The 24,446-nt window shown below is 42.3% G+C and overlaps 1 protein-coding gene across 5 annotated transcripts in view; it reads left to right on the plus strand.

Moving 5' to 3' along the window:
• Positions 1-24,446, plus strand: part of KATNIP (katanin interacting protein) — a 268,939-nt gene that overhangs the window by 154,209 nt on the left and 90,284 nt on the right. For all 5 annotated transcript variants that reach the window (XM_073542765.1, XM_073542769.1, XM_073542766.1 and 2 more), the window contains 3 exons: positions 9,233-9,308; positions 12,586-12,763; positions 15,909-16,074. In XM_073542765.1, coding sequence (XP_073398866.1) covers positions 9,233-9,308; positions 12,586-12,763; positions 15,909-16,074 — 420 coding nt within the window. The remainder of the gene's footprint in view (positions 1-9,232; positions 9,309-12,585; positions 12,764-15,908; positions 16,075-24,446) is intronic.

The following is a 24,446-nucleotide window of genomic DNA, read 5'->3' on the forward strand; positions in this document are numbered from 1 at the left end:
TGAATCTTCACTTGAGACAAAGTAAAATATTGTCACACACCTAAATCAAAACCATAGGACTACTACCCCCAGCTGGGTTATAGTGCTTGTGATCAAAGGTCCACTTAGTCTCCAAAGTGCTTAATGCATGTGTTAAATTGGTCCTTATGTCAGGAACTAATATTGCACTTAAACCGACAGACACTCACTGTCTAAAAAATGCTTGGTACATGAAAGTAATATCCAATACTATAATAATGAGGCCTTAGTATTAATACAGACAAGCCGCAAAATGAGGCAGGCAAAATAAAGAGATCGCCGCATGTATAGTCACCAAATTGGAACCAAGCTTCCTCACTATTTCCGTGAGCATTCCTTGTGACAACTCTGCGGTAACATCATCATTCATGCCGTATTAATAAATGTCTTACCGGCTCTATATTGTCAGATCTCACCCGGTCAGAGGAGTCCCGTAGTCCAGATGTACTGGTATGCTAATTTATCACCGGGAACCCCCACTGTACTGTTAAACCGTTACTGCCTCCTTCATACATTGCGTCTCCCGACGTGTTTCGTCATAACTTGACTCCTCAGGGGAGTCTCTGCAAATAAAGTCTGGCTGCCTTACTGTTGTCTCGGCTCCTGTGGTTCAAATAGCTTCTGCCTAGAATCGCACCAGATGAAGCCACGCCGCCAGCGTGTGACGCGCTTCCGGGAGGTGAAGTGCATTGTTTATGCGACACTTGAAAGGCTTATGGAGCGCTCCATTACGATGGTAACACCTGGAGCAAAATGACACCTCATTCAGGCTCATCATAGCGCAGCGTTTTTTCTCACAGTATCGTCCACCTTAATAAGCATATTAATTGAATCGAGCTACAATATCCACGATTGTCAGCCCTGAATACACTCAATTTAATAGGTCTTACCTAGAGTCTTTCATAGGTATGACCAGTCCCTGTGTTTGTGTATAAACCCCGTGGTGAATGAATCCCATTAACACCCAGGGAATCCAAATGGTATGATTCAAAGTTCCACACATACCCATATGCTGCCAACCATGTGCAACAAGGCCATTAGAGATAGCTTAGAGATTAATAAAATACCCAAATGTTCAAGTCTTCAGGGGGAATTTTTTAGAAAATTGTGAAGGATTCTAGAAAAATTTTTTTGCTTAAGGGAAAACTACTACTTTTAGAAAGGAAAATTTGTTATAGGAGGGGATCTCTGGAGCCATATGGTAGAGAAACTGGGCAAGTGGACCAAGTGAAGACCACCCCCTATACAGGGAGTGTTGGGGGCAGACTCAGAAACCCAAACCCATATAGCAAGAAAACCAAAGTGAGGCTCCACAAGATTAACCCATACAGGGAATTAATGGCTATTAGTCGTAGGAGGCATAATTCAGAGGAGTATATACCAGAGGGGAACCCCAGGGCCCCATGACTCAGAAACTGGGTGAGCGAACGTGTTAGGTCACCCCTTATAGGGAGTGGTGGTAACAGGCCCAGGGACCAGGATCATGCGGATAAACATAGGCAACGGCTCTTACGGTACAAAATCATATGAAACAACCATAAGATAGTTGCTCATTTAAACCATGCTGGTGTATAGTTTTCAGTTGAAAAATCCATCTGCTCTCTTTTTGAAGTATCAATTTGTCCCAATCTCCCCCTCTCACTGGGGGAGCAATCTTGTCAATACCGGTGAACAAGATCACATTAGAGTCCCCTTGATGGTACACATTCACATGGTCAGCCACTGGAGTGTCTTTCCTATTCACAATGTCCCGTAAATGTTCACCCACCCTCTTGCGAAATTCCCTTTTTGTTTTTCCGGATGTATTCAATGCCGCACCTGCAAGTGGTCTTATATATCACTCCACTTTTGCGACAATTGATAAAATGATGTATGGGGTATGCTATCTTGGTCACATTACTCACAATTTTTTTGTCTGAGTGACCGATGCACACGCCTTACATCTCCCGGATTTATAACAACCTTTTGGTTGATTTGACAAAAAGTTGCCATTCTCTCTTGTTTGGAAGTTGCTATGTACCAGTCTGTCTCGTAAAGATGTACCCCGTCTATATGTTATCTGGGGATTCCCGGGAACAAATTTGTTAATGTCATTGTCCATCCTCAAAATTGACCAATGTTTTTGCAGGATTGCTCTCACTTGTTCAGAACCATTGGAGAACTTTGTGATGAAACGAATGTAGTCTTCTTCCTTCTTTTGGGCTTAGGAATCAATAATTCTCTCCTATCTTTTTTTACAGATTCCTTGTAGGCTTTGTGCAAGACACTATCAGGGTACCCCCTCTCCAGGAATCTCTCTTGTAATTCCCTTGCTTGGATTTCAAAATCTTTCGTCTCTGAGCAGTTTCTGCGTATCCTAATATACTGACTCCTCGGTATACCCCTCTTGAGGGCTGAAGGATGATTACTCTCCCATTTTAACAGGGAGTTAGTGGCCGTTTCTTTCCTGTGGGTCTTAGTGCAAAGAAGACCTTCATCATTTTTTGTAATACAAATATCAAGGAAATTCAGTTTATTCGCATTCACTTCATAAGTGAAGCGTAGGCCTATGTCATTAGTGTTAAGACCCTCAACAAAGGCACCGAAGTCTGCCATACTGCCCCTCCAGATGACCAGGATATTGTCGATGTAGCGAAGCCATATGACGATCCTGTCATCTGGAGAATGCGCAGAGTCACCAAAGATCACCTCTTCCTCCCACCAACCCAGGAGCAGATTTGCATAGGTCGGCGCACAAGGGCTGCCCATCGCGGTGCCCCTGAGTTGGTGGAAGTACTTGCGATCAAACAAGAACACATATTTTGTGAGGCAAAACTTTAATGCCTCTAAGATGAATCTGTTGTGTCTGGCATATTGTATGCCTCTTGTAATCAGATAATGTTCTACTGCCTGCAGACATTTGTCATGTGGAATGGATGAGTACAGTGACTCCACATCCACACTGCCCAGTACCATATCTGGCTCAAGACATACACCCTCCAATTTTCATAACAAATCCATAGAATCCCTCACATATGAGTTCAAAGAAAACGCAAACGGTTTAAGAGTTTTATCCAAATATATGCCAAATTTTTCAGTCAAGCTACTATTACCAGACACAATAGGTCTCCCCTTAAGAGGGTTGGTACCTTTGTGTATCTTAGGAAGGCAGTAAAAGGTTGGCATCACAGGGTGTTTCGGGACCAAAAATTATTTTTCTTCTTTACCCAAAACACCTTCCATATACCCCCATTCCACTATTGATTTCAGTTCATCCAAGGATTGCATACTGAGATTTTTGTCCAGAATTTCATAATCACCTTCCTTCTCAAGTAGTACAAGACACATCAACCGGTAATCAGAGCTGTCCATAACTACGATATTGCCTCCTTTATCAGAAGGTTTTATTATGATGTTATTGTCTTTTTCCAGGTTACAAAGACCAGTTATTTCACTTTTGGTCAAATTATGTTGATACCACTGATCCCCGGTTGATAGTTTCATTAAATCCTCTGTCACCAGATTTAAAAAGATATCTATCGAACCTATGTCACCACTTGATGGAGGCATTCTGGAACTTTTATTTTTCAAATCCGTAAAGGGACCTAGTCCCTCGGAGTTAGGGTCAGGATCACTTAGATGATAGAGAAACTGGACATCGTGCAATAGATCATCTGGTACCCCCAGTTCTTCATATTTCCTTTTTTCCTCTTTCAGAAAGAATCTTTTCCATCTTAAACATCTAGCAAATAAGTTTAGGTCCTTCACAATTTCAAAATCGTCCATGTCTGACGTCAGTTCATACGACAGTCCTCTGTTCTATAACTCTACCTCCTCTGGTCTCTGAAGATTAATGGATTAACCTGGTCAATCAATTACACTGCCACTCCATTTATATCCAATATACACTGCTCACTTCACCATCGGAGGTGAGTCGTTCCAAAGACAATTCCTGACAAGACATGTTTCCGGTCACCAAATAGCCTGCGCTTGTCTTGTTCACTAGAATAGGGCATATGAATGATACCTGCCAATCGTGCAGATGTCTAGATAGGTATCACTTGTCTGCACCAGCCACCTCCGATGCGGAAGTGAGCGGCACCAGATTTATTGTCTATGGGACTTATGGAAACAGACAAGTCATTGAATAGAGTGGTCGTGTGCATGCAACCACAGTAACGAAGACGAAGGATCCTGTGATCACAAGGTTTCCAAGGTTCAGAATCCCAGCAATCAGGCATTTATCATCTATCTTTTGGATCCCAAAAGGGCTTTTATAAATGTGATGGTAGTGGTGCAGTGTCTGCAAATTTGCAACAAAAGTAATGGGACCACAAGATGAAAGGTTTCTCATTGGGGAATTCAAGAAAAGCACTTCTGAGCATCCGCGCTGCTTTAGTGATAAGAATTCTTCAGAAATCCATATAAATCTTTCAAGTTTTTTATTATATGTACTACAGAAACTACGCGTTTCGAGGTGACAAACCGCACCTCTTCTTCAGGTTACAGTACAACTCTGTACTGTAACCTGAAGAAGAGGTGCAGTTTGTCACCTCGAAACGCGTAGTTTCTGTAGTACATATAATAAAGAACTTGAAAGATTTATATGGATTTCTGAAGAATTCTTATCACTAAAGCAGCGCGGATGCTCAGAAGTGCTTTTCTTGGATCCTCAACTTATGATACCTAGTGGACGCTGTCCACCTGCACGAGCTCTGCAGCAGCTATATGACTGCAACAAACGTTGAGAGTGGTTGTGTCTGAACACAACCCATAAAGGGTGAGTACTCCAGAGTATTTATATTTTAATTGATTTATACCAGGTGAAGCCCTATGTCTGCGCCCCCGCCCTTGTTTTCTCTCATTGGGGAATTCGTCAGTTGTGACACCCATTATGCAAATATTTTCTGCAAATATTAGTATCAAATATGTGTGCTGTAGAATAGAACTAAAGAGATAAAAAATAAGAACTGCAGAACATGTGTGAAACATAGCCAGAGACTGAGCAGAAGACCATTAAATAATAATAAATAATTTTTAAGATATAGCCACTTTTGTACTTGGCTTTATTATACAATTTCCAAGTTTTCTCCTTATACAGCTAATCACTATATGTGCTTTTTCCCCCACTTCCTGTGATGTATCATTTGAACAGGGAGTAGGTGACATATGAAGGTGTGGTAATAGAAGCAGTGTGAGTGACAGTAGTTAAAGCCCCAGATTACAATTAATTTAAAGGCAGTGAGAGAAGCTGTGGGTCGGTGCAACGGTCACTCACCCTACTTCCATCACAGCCCCCTGTTAACTATTCATTTCAGGGAAAGATATAGACATGGTAGAAGCAGAGACTGTATGGGAAGGCTCTCATGAGGGGTGATAGACGTCCCATTTGAGACTTCCCTGAAACGAACGGTCACAGGACATTAAGTTAAAATATAAGGATTAGCTGTATAGGTATATTAGCAATGAATTTTATAATAATGCACATTACAAAAGTGGTTAGGACTTAAAAATAAATATTTATAATGGTATTATAGATATCGTACAGCCCCTTTAAACACCCATTATGGGGCTGTGACTGGAAAAAAATATTCATCTGTGAGACCAAGAAAAAACCATATGGATATTTGATTTTGATACCTAATGGAACAAATTTTAGGCTCAATCTTTCGTTTGTGTGTGTGTGTATATTATATACAGTGGGTATGGAAAGTATTCAGACCCCTTTACATTTTTCACTCTTTGTTTCATTGCAGCCATTTGGTAAATTCAAAAAAGTTCATTTTTTTCTCATTAATGTACACTCTGCACCCTATCTTAACTGAAAAAAATCAGAAATGTAGAAATTTTTGCAAATTTATTAAAAAAAAAATACTGAAATACCACATGGTTGTAAGTATTCAGACCCTTTGCTCAGTATTGAGTAGAAGCACCCTTTTGAGCTAGTACAGCCATGAGTCTTCTTGGGAATGATGCAACAAGTTTTTCACACTTCCTTGCAGATCCTCTCCTGTTCCATCAGGTTGGATAGTGAACGTTGGTGAACAGCCATTTTCTGGTCTCTCCAGAGATGCTCAATTGGGTTTAGGTCAGGGCTCTGGCTGGGCCAGTCAAGAATGGTCACAGAGTTGTTCTGAAGCCACTCCTTTGTTATTTTAGCTGTGTGCTTAGGGTCATTGTCTTGTTGGAAGGTGAACCTTCGGCCAAATCTGAGGTCTAGAGCACTCTGGAAGAGTTTTTCATCCAGGATATCTCTGTACTTGGCCGCATTCATGTTTCCCTCAATTGCAACCAGTTGTCCTGTCCCTGCAGCTGAAAAACACCCCCATAACATTATGCTGCCACCACCATGTTTCACTGTTGGGATTGTATTGGGCAGGTGATGAGCAGTGTCTGGTTTCCTCCACACTTACCATAAAGTTCTATCTTCATCTCATCAGACCAGAGAATCTTATTTTTCATAGTCTGGGAGTCCTTCATGTGTTTTTTAGCAAACTCTATGCGGGCTTTCATATGTGTGGCACTGAGGAGAGGCTTCCGTCGGGCCACTCTGCCATAAAGGCCTGAGTGGTGGAGGGCTTAAGTGATAGTTGACTTTGTGGCGCTTTCTCCCATCTCCTTACTGCATCTGTGGAACTCAGCCACAGTGATCTTGGGGTTCTTCTTTACCTCTCTCACCAAGGCTCTTCTCCCATGATTGCTCAGTTTGACTGGATGGCCAGGTCTAGGAAAACTTCTGGTGGTCCCAAACTTCTGCCATTTAAGGATTATGGAGGCCACTGTGCTCTTAGGAACCTTGAGTACTGCAGAAATTCTTTTGTAACCGTGGCCAGATCTGTGCCTTGCCACAATTATGTCTCTGAGCTCCTTGGCCTGGGTTTCACAGTCACTACACACGTCGGTTTACCTTCATGCCCGGTTGCAGTGTAAAACTGCACCGCCGTGTCAGTGTCCCTTTACTCACAGCTTTTCCACAGTACACAATATCCCTCAATTTGCAGCCATTACACACACTAATCCTCCTTCGGGCACATTACCGTCCACCTCTGAAACCTGTTACTCTGGGCGACTGCACCGATGTGGATGCCAGGCTATTCAGCAGCTGCTGACCTGTGTTACCTCACACAGGTGGAGCTCTGCAACACCAACTGCTCTGCACACTATCAAGCACCAACTGACTCTGGCCCTGATACTGACATACCCATACCCTTTACTGCAAGGATTTTAACTGGGCTCTGTGGAAAACCTGGGCCTGGAATGAAACGGACTGCACGACTACCATCCTCCAGTCTGTTTCAAAATAGGGTCAGAACCACAGAGCTGAGTGGAACGGTCCTAACTTCCATACCAGGGATCCCTTTAAGAGAGGCTTAGGGTCAAAACCAAAGCCCTGGATGGATTTGCTCTGACTTCCCTACCAATGATCCCTTTAAGAGGGAAGATGTGCCTACGGGATGGAGGATGTGTGATGGGGATATGGGCAGGGAGGGGGGATTCATTTCTGTCATGTGCTCTCTGCTCCTTCCAAGGGGGCAGACAATGGCTGGGAGATTATGTTCCCGAAGATGCTAGATTTCTCCCACCCTGTCAGTGTCTGCTGAGGTGTTGTCAAGTGGGAAAACTTGCTCATAGCAACCAATCACAGCTCAGCTACTTTTAACCAGCTGTGGTGAAATGAGAGATGCTTAGTGATTTAGTTGCAAGGAAAACAGTGGCTCATAGCAACCAATCACAGCTCAGCTTCTTTTGAACAGCTCTGGTAAAATGAAATATGCTTCTTGATTGGTTGGTGATACACAAACACACATACATACATACATACAGTCACTTTTATATATAGAGATATATATACCAGAAAGCTGACATATTGTAGGGGTTTCAGCTTTCTGATAGCTGCTTAGACACACTAAGGCATGGAGTTCGATATCAAAACAAAGTAAAGTTTAAGGTACCTTCATAAACTTTTGAACTCCAAAAAGGAAAACGACTTTCTTCCGCACAAATTAATAACAACACCATCTCTTCTTTTGGGGTAAGGCAAAACAAATCAAACGGCCTCACCAGCTTGCTGTCACCGGCACTTCTTAGTCTCCAACATAGACTGTCCACCATGAACTGTCTTTCTCCAGCCCCAGCACAACACAGTGTGCTAAGCTAACCTGTCTAACTGTTATTAGATCTGTAAGACACGGACAGGAATATAGGAGCAACCGTTCCCTCCCATGCTCTCTTGGTCGCTCCTAAATTACGAACCCAAAATCCAGTCAGAATAAAAACCATCTTAGTAACCTATTGTTACTGATGCACTTTCTCCTGGGACTTACATCACCGAGCCTAGCCACCTCAGTGACACACATCTGCATCCAGTACCTTCCGTGTATACATATAAATAAAGGAAATATTTTATCCTTACGGATGTGCTGACTTATCCTTATTACTTGGTGTATAATTTAGATAAATGATGTATGTTATTTGTGATAAACCCATTTAGGCTATGTCCAAACTCGCTTTACTTCTCTCAAATCACAATAGCGTAGCATTCAGTACTTTTTTATCCATTGAAAAAAGAGAAACCCAATGGACCCCTGAGAGACACCAGTGAATCATAACTGATCTTTCAAACATGTCACATTTGTTCTGTCCTGCTCGCATCTGTTCTGTATCCTTGATGAGAGTCTTGACCCCAGTGTGAACAGACACTGAATGAATTTCCACTAATTATCACATTTATGTTTTATTTTTTTTTACATTTTCCTTCTGACAGTTGTCTGTATTATAAGCAAACAGTCCGGCACATCCGGATGGTGAAATAATGCAAATCTTCTTTTATTTCATATGTGCAACAATCATAAAATCCATCAAATCCACAAACAGGTAAAGCGTCTCGAACAAACAGTTCTTTGTCATGCCTTTGGCTTTGACTTGACAAAGAACTGTTTGTTCGAACTGCGTTGCCTGTTCTGGGAGCACAAGTCATTGTGGACTTTATGGATTTTATGATTGCTGCACATATGAAATAAAAGATTTTTATTTTTTTTCACAATCCGGATGTGATGGACTATTTTCTTATATTATTGAGAAGGTGATCACAAACCACCGTGCACCCGGGGGAACGAAATCTGCAGACGTGGTCAGCTGAACACTTAGATCTTATAACTTTCTTAGTATACGTTAGGATTGATAGACTGTATAGAACAATAGTTTTTTAGTAGTTCCACTTCTTTTGTTTTTACAGGCTTCTGATCAAAAATCTGTAGCATCAGTATCCCCGAATCTCCACAGTAATATACCCGGAGTGTACACTGGGAAATGTAAGTATATTTGATAAAATGTGTAATAGTATATAAGGAAACATTTTGTGCAGTATTGTTAATACCCTTTCGGATGATCATAGATTATTTCGTATTCTAGTTTCCATACATTTTCTTTGCTTCTTCTTAGAATCCATTTGATGTCTGGCCGCCATTGATGGGTTTATTGATTTTTAATAGGACTTTTGCAATTTAATAGTCTATGGCTGAGATCTAGTGTCTTTTAATTAAGATCATTACTGGTAGAATATATAATATAACTAAAACTCGTTCAGTTCTGCAATTCAAAGCTTGGTTAAGCTGGTACAACCTCCTAATCTAGTAGCTAATTATCTCCTTTGCAAAATTTAATGAGGTCGTCTCATCAATTTAAATTGGTAAAATTGCATAGATTCTCTAAAAACAAGCAAGTTTGCAATTTACCTCTTGTTAAAAAAGCTCTCTATTCTTAAGGACTAGAGGAAATTTGAATTTGATAGTTTCTGGCCATCTGTCACGGGGGCTTAGTTCAACTAAGGCTGAAATACCCGGGGCCCCTGTGGTGTCCCTTTTACTAGGGGAAACCCTGTCTGACCCTCAACCCAGGGTTTTTGCTGAAGGTGCAAATGCCTGAGCCTCCGACCTTTCCTTATCTCCTGCTCAGCCCTGCACTTAACCCTCCACCCTCCACCCAGTGAGGAGTCACACCACCAAAGCTCCCACACAAATAATGACAGACAGGGAGAACTTAAACTGCACTGCGCCGCACACACACAGGAATAAACAGTAATGTGAACAGGGCACAACTAAACACAAATATGGGAAGGAGAAAGGATAACGACGGATCATACGACACCAGATATGAATCTCTCTCTCTTGAACACCTCCACTCCAGACCGGAACCACTTGGTATGAAACACAAGCTATAATCGGCGACGCCCATATGCCAGTATGACTATTTAAAGACCGTGGGCGTGACTAACCTTCCAACCTGGTCTCCAGCAGGATTAACCCCCGAGAGCCTGAAGATCAAACCGGCGCCACTGAGGCTATAGTGGCTGGAGGTGGAACTACCTCTGCCTGCCGGATGCTGTGGTGTGAACAGCGTCCGACATGACACCATCTCGGAGCGCACACTTGGAAGTTGTATGCTACACAGGTTGCGATCATTGGATTGCTGAATATTTCCAGCTTTAGTGCTCCTGAAACTGCAGAACCAAAACTGCTCTTTTCTAACCGCATCGGGAAAGACAGGGAATTCGGGCCAGGCGCTCAGCACTGTAGATGGGCAAAACTGTCAAGTCACCAGGAGCGCCCTGTCCTTTGGCAACCAGGAAGCAGAGGAGCACTACTGAAGATTGAAAGGGAGAAAACCAGATTAAGAAGCCACCTGCTGTGCCATGCTTTAGAAGAACCATTTACATATAATTTAGTGGATGTAATTATTTTGTATTTATAAAAAAAAGTTCTTGCATGTGTAGGAAGATGGACCGGGCCAGTGGTGCTTCTCCTGTGCTGGTCCCGGAACCAAAGAGACTGTCACCATTGTTGCAGGGGTAAAGACATTCAGACCTGGACCAACCTTTGCACTGGACTGAAAGGGCATGACTGAGATAAAAGGGGCTGTGCGCGGGAATCAGGGAGACTTGGCGGGAAGACAGAGTAAACAGCAGGAGACAGTTAATTCTCTCTCCGTGAGATGACTCCTGGATACCATTTCTCACTGTCGTACACCTCCTCTTACCGTGAAGGCATTGACTGCGTGCCTACACCTAACTCTGAGACAGAAATGACCATGCGTGCAGAACCGCAGACTAATGTGGGCACACAGTCTTCCCTTGAACAGCGCTGTCAGCATTGCATTCTGCGAAACTCCAGTGGAGTTAGAGACTGCTCCACGATCCGCACGTTGCTCCGTCTCTGCAGGACCTCACCCAAGGGAACCTGAACACACTGCTTTCATCAGGAGACAGTGCCTCGAGTACCTTCAGGACCAAGCCAGAGACTTCACGCGCTTCCTTCGGCGCCACTGTGGAAGCACAAACCGGCAAAGCCCTGAAGACTTCAGACTGATGTTTGTCAGTTACTTAGCTAACTTTATTGTTTTCCCCTGTGTTTTATGTGTTCTGCCTTCACCCCCTTCATTACCAATAACATCCCCAGTAATAAACCCCTTTTAACTCTTGATCTACCTCCTGCTCATCACTTTATCCTGCGTTCCTGTGCTCTCCTACACATGGACAATCTGAAGTGTTGCCTTACCAGTCATAGATCAGAGGTCCCGTGCACCACCCTTTTGGTCAGTTGTTGCAATAAATTGGAGGCTAATTTGGGCAGTGATTCAATGGGCAGCGCTTTTGGCTAATAGAATGGTCATTAGTGAATCATGAAGGGACACGTGAGTTTCAGTCAGTTATCTGGTGTGGGTACCTCAAATTCCCTGACAAGATATTCTGTATATTCTTCGTGTAAAGGGATCATAAGTTGAGGATCCAAGAAAAGCACTTCTGAGCATCCGCGCTGCTTTAGTGATAAGAATTCTTCAGAAATCCATATAAATCTTTCAAGTTCTTTATTATATGTACTACAGAAACTACGCGTTTCGAGGTGACAAACCGCACCTCTTCTTCAGGTTAAAGTACAGAGTTGTCAACTCTGTACTGTAACCTGAAGAAGAGGTGCGGTTTGTCACCTCGAAACGCATAGTTTCTGTAGTACATATAATAAAGAACTTGAAAGATTTATATGGATTTCTGAAGAATTCTTATCACTAAAGCAGCGCGGATGCTCAGAAGTGCTTTTCTTGGATCCTCAACTTATGATACCTAGTGGACGCTGTCCACCTGCACGAGCTCTGCAGCAGCTATATGACTGCAACAAACGTTGAGATGGTTGTGTCTGAACACAACCCATAAAGGGTGAGTACTCCAGAGTACTTTTATATTTTAATTGATTTATACCAGGTGAAGCCCTATGTCTGCGCCCCCGCCCTTGTTTTCTCGTGTAAAGGGAGGCATAGCATTATCCGCCATGTCGAATAATAGATATTGGAGTATTGAGACATCTGGAAAAGTGTCTTGGGAAAATTTAGCAGCGGCATTCTTTGTCCACGCCCGTAGCCTATTCCTGGTCTCTTGGCTTTCAGAAAAGTAGATTTGATACTGAAAAAGCTTAATAAGGTCACTCCCTAATTAAGTTAATAGATGATTTCCAAGGCTTGTTGCACTTTTACATATTTCCATTTGATTTCTCTTTAGGGTATGCTATAAAACTTTGATGTTACTATTATATTTTTTAGGTCTTCAATTAAATTTTAGTATGACCTGGGGAGACCAGCATTACCTTGGCCTTACTGGACTAGAAATTGTCGGTTCCGATGGTGAAGCGTTGTCCTTAAGCATGAATATTATGACAGCCTCACCCCCAGATCTCAGCGTGCTTCCTGAATACCAAGATGACAGCAGAACTTTAGACAAGTATGTTTAAAATCACTGATTACCTTGTGATCAGTAAAACACTGTCATTGTATATTCTGTTCTTTACATTGTATTAAGGAAAAGAGTTAGTGAGGGCCGATCGTTACATTTTCTGGAGATCCCCAGTATACCCCGAGTTTTAGCATCGTTTTTTGTAGGTGTCACTGTGTGACAGAGCTTTAGTTGGCATATCTGCAGCTTTTATTGTGAACGTTCCATCGTGGTTAAAAGGAACGTGGCAGGTGATTCATGCTGCCCAAACCATGGATCATACAAATATCCACATTTTACTATGAAACGCTGCAATGAGGTGACTAAGTGAACTAGTCTGACAGATGTTCGTGGCCGAGCTCTGCATGACTGACAGGTCTCTCCCTGTACACACCTAGGGAGAGACCTCCAGTGGATCTAGTCGCTTAGTCACCTTATTGAGTCCCCACTTCTTGTTCATGCTATGTCGTCTCTGAAACACTGCAGCTTTTCAGGGTAAACCATGGATATTTGTAATGATGGGACCCATCTTATACTTTCTACTTTCTTTGCTGCAGGTTTTTCCTTTGTAGAAAATTGGTAGCATGCCCGACTCTTGTGAAAAAGTACCCTTGGGCTGAAAACTCACTATCGTATGGGATCTGATGCGAGATGCTAATGACTCGTCTGTGGCTCTGCTGCAAGTGTGATCCAAGTGTCAGTGCTCTGTGGTCCGATCCTCTCGCACGAGAGAATCCCAGCACAGGTGCGGTGGAGACGGAGAAAGCAATTTCTCCTTCTCCTCCATGTCCTGACTCGGCGTATATCGGAATGCACTGGGATGACATCCGACTGCAATGTTTCACATGCGCCCATAGACTTGTATAGGTGCGAGTACGCCAAGTCTCGCTGCCATTATTCTATCTTGTCGAATCAGTATGAGAAAATAATTGTAGATCTGAGTGGCCCCATAGTATAACACTAGGCCGAGTGCAATGCCATATTTTATCATATAGCACTCTGCCATGTTTTATCGCATAGCACTCTGCCATGTTTTATCTTATAGCACTCTGCCGGTGTTTTATCGCCTAGCACTCTGCCGGTGTTTTATCGCCTAGCACTCTGCCGGTGTTTTATCGCATAGCACTCTGCCAGGTTTTATCGCATAGCACTCTGCCAGGTTTTATCGCATAGCACTCTGCCAGGTTTTATCGCCTAGCACTCTGCCGGTGTTTTATCGCCTAGCACTCTGCCGGTGTTTTATCGCCTAGCACTCTGCCGGTGTTTTATCGCATAGCACTCTGCCAGGTTTTATCGCATAGCACTCTGCCAGGTTTTATCGCATAGCACTCTGCCAGGTTTTATCGCATAGCACTCTCACGGTGTTTTATCGCATAGCACTCTCACCAGGGCTGTGGAGTCGGAGTCGTGGAGTCGGAGTCGGTGCTCATTTTGGTGGAGTCGGAGTCGGAGTTGGAGTCGGTATAAAATGGACCGACTCCTAAAGTATATAATAAATTGGGTACAGTAATTCAATGCAGGATGTGCTGAATATTTTTTCATAGGAGTTTGGGAAAGTTATGAAATGTCCTATAAATGGCTGTTATATTCCTGATCTAAGGCTACATTCACACACAACGTTTTTCCTGTGTTTTTTGAGGATACGTTTTTCAGCTGCAAAAGCTGATCATCTTTTTAAAAAACTGCATCACCTGAAAGGTTTTTGAGCTCATAGATAATGTTTTCAATAGCAAAAGCAGATTAGAAATCTGCTCTATCTATCCATTTATCCATATCTGTCTATCCATATCGTATCTGTACCAAAAAGAATGAAAACCGGGTAGTACACCAATATATATTCTGTTCTATCTAAACATCTTGATTATTGGATCATAAAAATGATTAAATGTCTGAGGTTCACATTGTACTACAATAAATTTTTCACTTAAATATAAGCAATATGTGTGGGAGTCGGAGTCGTGGAGTCGGAGTTGGAGTCGGAGTCGGTGTAAGGGAAATTGAGGAGTCGGGGTCGCAGGTTTGGCTTACCGACTCCACAGCCCTGACTCTCACGGTGTTTTATCGCATAGCACTCTGCCATGTTTTATTGCATAGCACTCTGCCGTTGTTTTATCGCATAGCACTCAGCCGGTGTTATACGCTGGTGTGACCCTGGCCTTATTCTGTAGCTGACGTGTTTCATGCAGATATCCCTCTGGGGGTCATACAAATTGGTAGTTATGGTTTATTAGGAAATTTCTATATAAGCTATGGTCAGATAACAGGTGGACATGCGATCTAAATACTACCGCCAATAAGTTACTCCTTGTAATGCTGATCGTATGGCAGTAGAATTGCTTCAGTTTGCTCGTAATATATTAGAGGTACTGTTAGTTTGAGATTTGCTTTTTTGCAGTTCACTAATCTATTAATCCTTACTGGGGTTGTATACTACCTGTACAACCTCCTTTTAAATAAAGTAGTCCCCTTGTAAAATGAAAACACCATATACTCCTCCCCTGCAGTGACATTTCTCCCGCTATGTCGGATCTGGATGACCCAGGGCTCGCGTGACAGTCAGCAGCCGCTGTTGGACTGCAGTACTCTTACTACTTCTGCTTGTCTGAGGTCGTCCAGTGGCGCGGTCCTAAGCCAGACAGAAGTGTTAGCAGTTAGCATATACTACACAACCTTCTTCACACACCCCATTGGTGTAGAAACATGCCAGGATTAGTAACTCCATAGTATAGCTTCCAGTTTTTTAGAAAATTTCCCTTGATGCCCTGCCGATACAGGAAGTTCCCTCTCTGTGAATGTAAACCAGAGTTACAGCAATTCATTCCTAAGGGTCTCAAGCATCCTCCTATAGCCAATGCTTTTTAAGGCTCTAAAGAAATCTGTCACCAGGTTTTTGCTACTCCATCCAAGAGGCATGATGAGCCATTTTATTTACCTCCTGCTAACCTTCTGCAGATTGGAAACGCGTGATAATCTGATATCTGCCTCATCCTAATAAAGGGTCTCTGTTGATTGTTCACCACCACCCAGGCTCATATCCACTTTTTCATTTTGTTCCTCTAAAAGCTTTAGACTTTGGGTAATGACCTACTTTACAATATATATAATTATTTCCATTAGCTTCATTTTCTGATGCATTCCTTTCTTGGTTTTCTAGACTCATTGATGGTATGAACATTACCAGTGAGGATTCCCACATGTGGCTTATCCCATTTACCTGCGGAGAAAATCACACCATCACCATCAGTTTTGATAAAGTTGAAGCGGTTGCAGGGCTGAGGATTTGGAATTACAATAAATCTCCTGAAGACACATACAGAGGGGTAATGTTTTTCGTACCTTCTTGGTAAATTAATATTGCTTCATGAGAACCTCGGAAATAAACTGTTATGAGAAACTAAGCTTATACCTTCCATAGCATCCGTCAAAGAGCAAAAAATATACGTATGCCGCTAATGGTTCTTTTTTTTTCCATTGTCTTTTAAATTTATTGCTCAATTTTTTAATTCATTTTTATTTTATTTCTTTTTTTTTCTATTGGTGGATTGCTGCTCTTGTAAGCTAAGATGAGATGTAACTTGTTGCTCCCCATTATTCATCTTTAACTTAAGGGGAACTGGTCAGCAGGTGGTTATACCCCAGACGAATGCTCTGCTAATTACTTCCATAGCATCATTTTAGAGAAATTTATTGTTAAATTGTTATACAAATCAGCCTCTAGTCCAACATGGGGCGCACGGCACACAGCTCTGCTCTGATTGACAGGTCACTCACCCTTCAATGTCTTGCTTCCTCCAGCCTCAATCTAGTGCAAGTTCTGCTATTCCCCAGAGTGGCTCATGCGCAGTACAATCCTGATGAAGACTTTATAGTTTGCAGATCGCGCCAGACACTGACCGTCCTCTTCATCAGAATGACTGGTGCGTGAATGAGCAGCAGGACTGAAGGAGACTGTCACTATCTGGTGCAATCTACAGACTGTGAAGTCTTCTTCATCAGGACTGTACTGCGCATGCACTGCCCAGACAATGACGGCACTTGTACTAGATTTCGCGTGGGGGAAGCAGGTCACTGGAAGCACAACTTTCGTGTTTTTTTTTATTGCATCTCTGTGTTCCTGCTTCTAATCTAAATACCCAGCCCTAGTATCAAGACACCCCATAAAACCCCAAAAGAAAGAAATGGCAATGTGGTCAAAAATAATTCAACAGTGGCACGGTATAAACAATAATGCATATGGTATAGTAGTTAAATGGCGAGATTGTAGCACATTTACAAGTATATAGAAAAGGTTGTTAATAAAGAGACAAAAAACAAGATTCAAATTGATAAAAATATCCCCTTAGTCCAGATAGTTCTGGGAAAAGTGAAGCAGTTTCAAAACAAACACAAAGACCCACCTACTATGTACGTAAACTTTATTAAATAAGTAATTAAAAAGGAAGGGATTATATACTACACAGGGTGGAGATGGAAAGGTGTAGGGTTACTGGCCCTAAATTTGCCTTAATGATAACCCTACCTTGCCATGAAGGTTGGCACCCTAGTGAGCGAAGTGGCGCTCCAGCTCAACGATGACTTACCCTCACTGCCCCTAATAAGTCCTGTAAAGAAAAGAACACCACCTAGAAAAAAAATGTTAAAGTGACTTGGATATACCAGCAAATCAATGACACGATTGTGGTCTTAGATATAAGACCCAATCATAATCAGCTCTAAGCAATCCATCCCAATAGATGACAAAATATATGATTTTAGTTTTCAAAAGCAAGCCAAAAATTACTTAATTTAATAAAGTTTATATACCTATTAGGTGGGTCTTTTTGTTTGTTTTGGATTTTTTTTGTCTTTTTTGGACCTGCTAAGGCATGTTTTTTTTGTGTGTTTCCTAAAAGTGAAGTAGTTGCACAAACCTCCATCTATATTGACAACATTATTACAAGGGTAAGCACCATAATAACTAATGAAAGAAAGTCTATTCATGAAGGAACTCAATTCATAATATAAGAAACTGTATTCATAAAGGAGGCGCTCTGACTGACAACATTACTAAAAAAGTGCAGAGCGACAATGCCAGCCATACCCACCAAAATGAGTAACCAGAAACAGAGCACACTGCCCAGTACCCCGACTCACGGGTCATGTATAGCCTCGCCAGGGGGGCACATTGGTTATATTGAGAGCAAAATGATGGCGCAAGACACAAGTTGTAGCGAGAAGAGCTGAAGACAGCGGCTGGTAGTAATAAGACTAGGCCTATGGAACTCAGGTTAGCTCCAATACACAATCTCCAATTTGGAAGATTCCAGAGAATTTTTTTTCTTGACCCTTATGGATCCATCCAGGACCCCCACTGTCAGTCCACTGCATTGGATCACAAGGGGAACTGCCTTATTGGGCTTTCAAGGTTTTTTGTTTCTTTTGCTACCTATATACCAAAATCTGTATGCTTCTGCCTAAATGTAAATATAACGTTACATATGTGTAGAAATGATCCCAAATATCTATGTCAGTACTGTTCTAAGAGTTCCAGCTTGCATAACCCCGTGAAATGTGTGTTAATAAATAAAGTTGCTTATATAGGATGTAGGGTTCCCCCTTTTTCCGACATAATAAGAATCTCTGGTAATAGCGGTGTTCTGCATGTAGGTCACAGCCAAGGCTTTTTGTTACAATAGTACTGTATACGTACAATAGGTTGTAGTGAAGGATTACTGTTGGCGTCATATAGCGGAGATCTGTTTGGCAGGTACAGAGTACAAGCTTCTCATAAATGCTATTGTCAGGAAAGCTTCTCCGAGATAATAAGCGATTGTTTCCAGATGATCACTTGCTTTAAAACATGTCATAGTAATTTTGCTGACAGCCATTGTTTGATTTCATGCCTAGTGACATACTACCGAGTTATATCATAGGGCAGAGAGTCGAATTATAGACTTCCCGTAGAGCAGAATACACGTGTGTTCATCTTCGTGTTTGATGAACTATAGAAAACAGTCAGCACTGTTCAAAAGACTGAAACCCTTTTTTTTTCCATTCCCAACCAGACACATTTTTGAGGTTTTATCATATTCACGCTTTTAATGGCTCTAAAATAAAAATTCTCGTTCAGATATTAAAATTATTTTGTTCTTTTTTTCCCACGATATATGGGGCTTAATTGTTATGTTCTTTTTATATTACCATATGTTTCAGACTATAAAACGCACTTTTTTTCCAAAAACATTTTTGGGGAAAATAGGGGTATATCTCATAGTTCGGATGTACTTACCAGAAGTGTGGTGGCAGCAGGAGTCTGGCGATTCTGCCGGCCCTAACCTGGGAAGAGGTGGGGTTCGGAGGTACGACACTGCAGGGCAATGATCTAACTCACATCCCGGGCTTGTTTGGCAGTGCTGGGGCTGCACCAGCATTTTGTGAAAGCACGAAGCCCCCGCACTTCCATTTCTGTAATGTGTTGGCCTCCGGGTAAATGACCACCGGAGGCGGTGCATGTGCAGATCGAAATCTCGGCAACGAGATGTCGGTGCCGAGATCTCAATCTGTGCATGCGCCGCCTCTGGCGGCCATTTTCCCGGAGGCCACTGCATTGCAGGAATGGATGTGCTGGGGCTCGGAGCTTTCACAAAATGTTGGCGGAGCCCCCACATCACCAAACACCATTGAACCTGCCGCACTAGCCTTGGATGAGAGTCAGATCATCGACAGACCACAGAACACCTCCTGTGACCCCGCTCCACCAGCCCTCCTGATCATTTTCCCCGGTAAGCTGAATTCAGACGCCCATTTGACGCTTTAATTTTTTCCCCTTGTTTCCTTCTGAAAATGTCTTATAGTGCGAAAAATTCTGTAATTTTATTTATTTTTACATTTTTTTATCATTTTTTTTTTTACAACCGTGAAAGACATTCCTAAATTGTGTTCCCCTTTCTGTACAAGTTATTTTTATATATTGGACATATTTTTTTTTCATCAGGGGGCAGGGCTGTAAACATATAAACAGTGATTTGACATTTTTATGTTTTTCTTGTTTTTTTTCTTTTTATCTTTATTTTACACTCTGTGCCCCTAATAAGGTCTTAAGATAATTGAGGGGGCATTTGAACTCAAGATTATTTTATTGCTAATTTTCCCTGTAACTGCGGCTGGTATTTAGCCCTAGTTCAGCAGAAATTTGGACACCTTATTCCTATATTTGCCATCATTGGTTTTTGCATGTGTTTGATCAGGAAGGCACACATAATAATAATACTGTAGGCATTCTCTATAGGGACTAACAAAAAACTGCAATTGTTGCGTAATTTTTTTTGTATATGTTATTTATGTTTTTGATATCTCCATTCAAGATAAAGACATAGTGTTATAGAATGAGTCGATGAAACTTTTGATGTTTTACTACTTTTGCACAAGAACATTAGTTTAAAAGGGGAAAAAATGTATGTATGTGTATATATATATATATATATATATATATATATATATATATATATATATATATATATACCGGTAATATAGAGAGAGAGATATAGTCCTCCCTCTTTCTCTCTCTTATTGGTGGTACCATTTGGGGGTGTATATGACTTTTTGATCATTTTCATTTTGAGAAGCAGAATGTAAACATGTTATAAGTCTGTTTTACTTTTTTCTTTTACTTGTTTTTCTAGCAGCATTTACTTGGTGTAATAATTATATATTTTTTTTTATTGTGCTGGTTGTTGAAATCGCGCTCATACCAGCTATTGTATCTTCTTTTTGGCATTTGTTTTATTATATTAATTTAAATTTATTCTGAAAAATTGTGAATTTCTTGTAACAATTTTTATGTACTTAAAAACATGTTAGATTTTTTCTTCTTTTACAACATTTATTAGTCCTGCATGAGGACTCGAAGATGCGATTGTTTGATAAATTCAATGCACTACTCATGTAGTGCAGAGCATTGCGAAGGCTGATAGTGTCTGCTTTGGTCTATTAAGTTCCTAACTGTGGCACACCTAGAGACCTTTGTTATTTCTTTTATTGCCATAGCAACCATTGGCACCCCATAATTGTGTTGCGAAGAGCCAATAGATTAAAAGAGGGAGGGATCTCCCCACGTCCTTATATGTTGCAGATGCTATTGACCGCAGTATGTGAAGTTTCATGCTCCCCAAGCCATGGTCAACATGAATCGATGAATAGCTACACAATTGCAACCAGTTATATTTTTTTTCGAAACACTCCTGTGTTTCAGAGAAGGTATGCTTTAAAGATGTGGTCAGGGACCATAGCCAGAGGGGAAAATAGTCCAGAATGACATTTCCAAGCACCGCTCTAGGTAATTAATAGTTCTATTACTATGGGAGAGTCCTGGCAATCACCTGCAGTAGCGATGGGAGAAGCTGCCTGCAGTCGGCACCGTACTAGTCTCAACTCTGGCTATGATCCTCATTTGAAACTTTTAAAGTATTGATGGAGTGTTTCAGAGAAAAATATACTTAGCTGCAATTATGTAACCAGGCTCTGATTCATGCTTCTGCGGTTTGGCAGCATAAATCAGGAGACAGTCCCTGCAGAAATTGTTTGAATGCAGTGTGCACATGTTGCTGAGCAGCAGGTGAAATGAGCTTCTAAAGAAGCTTGAAACTGCACTGCAATTTAGGCTCCAATTTGTAAAAGTGTTTATTCCAGACATCTGGCCTATAAACACTTTGAAAAATTGTAAAAATGTTGCGACTTTTGCTGTTCTTCATCAGTGTTGGTCAACAGCACCAGAATAATTGTAGCTGAGGTGGGATGAGGCATGCCCACCCATCAAAGTCCCAACGAGATGTGGTGTACCTTTATGCTACAATTCGAACTCCAGTCACTTCCTGGAGTAAGATTTGTTGTGAGGTGCATGGAGGAACACACGACTTTTCAGATGAGTCTGATACACTAAGAGGCATGTGACTCTTAATGAATCAGGAGTAAAGTTTGGCGGACCCCTGGGTGTTTGGGTTCAGCCGAACAGTTAAAAAAAAAAAAAAATCAAGTTTGAGTGCCAGAACAATACCCCAACCTGGACCCCATTCACTTGAATGGGTGGCCAGAACATCCAGTGTTTGCCATGCTGTCATGTGCATGACAGTACAGTGACATGCGCAGCTTTGATCGGACGTAGAAAGCTTACCTCATGTCACTGGCGTAAGCTACTGCTCACATTAGCCTATGCTGACTGCCGCTAATAACAGCGAGAGCAGGCATAGTCAGATGCGAGTATTCATTTGCCGGTGCCTGTGCTATAAATAAATAAGTAAAAAAAAAGAAACACATGGGTTCCCCTGTATTTTTGATAACCAGCAAGGCAAAACTGACATCTGGAGGCTGCAACCCTCAGCTGTCTGCTTTAGCAAGGTTGGTTATCAAGAATAGAGGGGTCCCCACTCTGTTTATTTATTTAAATAATTTAAGAAAAAAAATTTAAAAAATGGCGTTGGATCCCCCCCATTTCTGACAAACAGCCTTGCTAAAGCAGACACCTAAGGGCTGGTACTCTCAGGCTGGTAAGGGGCCATGGATTTTGGCAGGGCCACATCCAGGTTTTCGTGGGCCCCGGGTGAAAGTCACAGTGGGCCCCTTTAACACATACCACATTTCATGATGCACAGATACAGCAGACAAATATATAGTATAATTCCAAAGATTTCACTTACTTCTTACATTACATGAATGATATCCATTGTAAATTCTACAATAGCTCAGAAACCAGACAGTATAGTCCTCCATACAGTATTATGGGCACCACATAGTGCTCCATACATTATTATGGGCACCACCACATAATCCTCCATACAGAATAATGAGCCCCATATATTGCTCCATACAGTATTATGGGCACGACATAGTGCTCCATACAGAATAATGGACCCTATATACTGCTCCATACAGAATGGACCCCATATAATTAACCATATATAATGGGCCCCATATATGATGCTTCAGTGTGTGATGGGCCCCATAAAATGCTCCATATATAATGGGCCCCATATATGATGCTCCAGTGTGTGATGGGCCCCATATAATGCTTCATATATAATAGACCTCATATGATACTGCAGTGGCTGATGGGCCCCATATAATGCTCCATATATAATAGGCCTCATATATGATACTCCAGTGTATGATGAGCCCAATATAATGTTCCATATTTAATAGGCCGCATATGATACTCCAGTGTATGATGGGCCCCATATAATGCTCCATATACAATAGGCCTCATATGATACTACAGTGTATGATGGGCCCCATATAATGCTCCATATATAATAGGCCTCACATATGATACTCCAGTGTATGATGGGCCCCATATAATGCTCCATATATAATGGGCCACATGTGATGGTCCCTATATATTGTTCCAAGCATATAAAAAAATTGAAATACTCACTTCTCCTTGCTAGCTGCTGCGTCGGCATCTTCCAATTCTCTGCACTGTGACTGTTCAGAGCAGAGTGTGCATGGTAGTCACGTCATCCCACCCCCTGACCTGAAATGTCACACTCAAAAGACGCCGCAGTGGAGGAACAGGGAGAGGTAAGTATTGCAAGTGCCGGAGCCCTGTGCAAGCTGGTGGGGACGCACTCGCAGGCGTGGCCACAGGCACTGTGTCCCCATAGGGCGCCGGTGTCCCCTATGGAAAGTGGGCCCCCTCTGCCTGATCAGGGCCCCTGCACTTGTCTGGGTGCGCCGGTTGCTGACGCTGGCCCTGGATATTGACCCCCCGAGCTTAAAAATACCAGCCTGCAGCTGCCCAGAAAATGCATATCTATTGGATGCTCCAATTCTGGCGCTTTGCCAGTGCTTCTCACTTGCCCTGTAGCGGTGGAAAGTGGGGTTCATATTTGTGGGGTTCATGTCAACTTTGTATTGTCCAGTGACATCAAGCCCACGGCTTAGTACTGGAGAGGCTTCTATAAGACATCCATCCATTACTAATCCTATAGTTATGGTATATTGTAAATAAAGACAGCCAGAATAAGGTTCTTTATTTAAAATAAAACAAAACACACTTTTCCTTCTTTATTTAAAAATAACAAACACCGTTCTATTCACCTAATGCCCGTTTCACTGAATTTCTCGTCGTCTGTAATAAATAGAAAATAAAAAGCATTAATAACTAGATGTGTATTTCCTGAAGGAAGTACAGATAGTGCTTTGAAATGGTGCCTGGGCTGCCCCTTTAAGAGAGACTTGCCTGCTGCCCCTGCAAGACTTTCAACTCCGGATCCGTTTTAACTGTGGATGCCTCTCAGGGGCCACTTTGGCCTGTGGGGCCCCTCAGGGTCTGATTTGGTGGGTGGGGCCCCTCAGGATCCGATTCGGTGGCTGGGATCCTCAGGGCTTGAATTGGTGGACGGGATCCCTCAGGGTCTGATTTTGTGGATGGGGCCCCTTAGGGTCTGATTTTGTGGGCGGAGTCCCTCTTTGTCCGATTTGGTGGGCAGGGCCCCTCAGGGTCCGGTTTGGTGGGCAGGGCCCCTCAGGGTCCGATTTGGTGGGCGGGGCCCCTCGGGGTCCAATTTGGTGGGCGTGTCCCCTCTGGGTCTGATTTGGTGGGCGGGGCCACTCTGGGTCTGATTTGGTGGGCGGGGCCACTCTGGGTCCTATTTGGTGGGCGGGGCCACTCTGGGTGTGATTTGGTGGGCGGGGCCACTCGGTACGATTTGGTGGGCGG

The sequence above is a fragment of the Dendrobates tinctorius genome, unplaced genomic scaffold (assembly GCF_039654945.1).
Source record: "Dendrobates tinctorius isolate UK_male_01 unplaced genomic scaffold, ASM3965494v1 ptg000129l, whole genome shotgun sequence".
NCBI classification, from domain to species: Eukaryota; Metazoa; Chordata; class Amphibia; order Anura; family Dendrobatidae; genus Dendrobates; species Dendrobates tinctorius.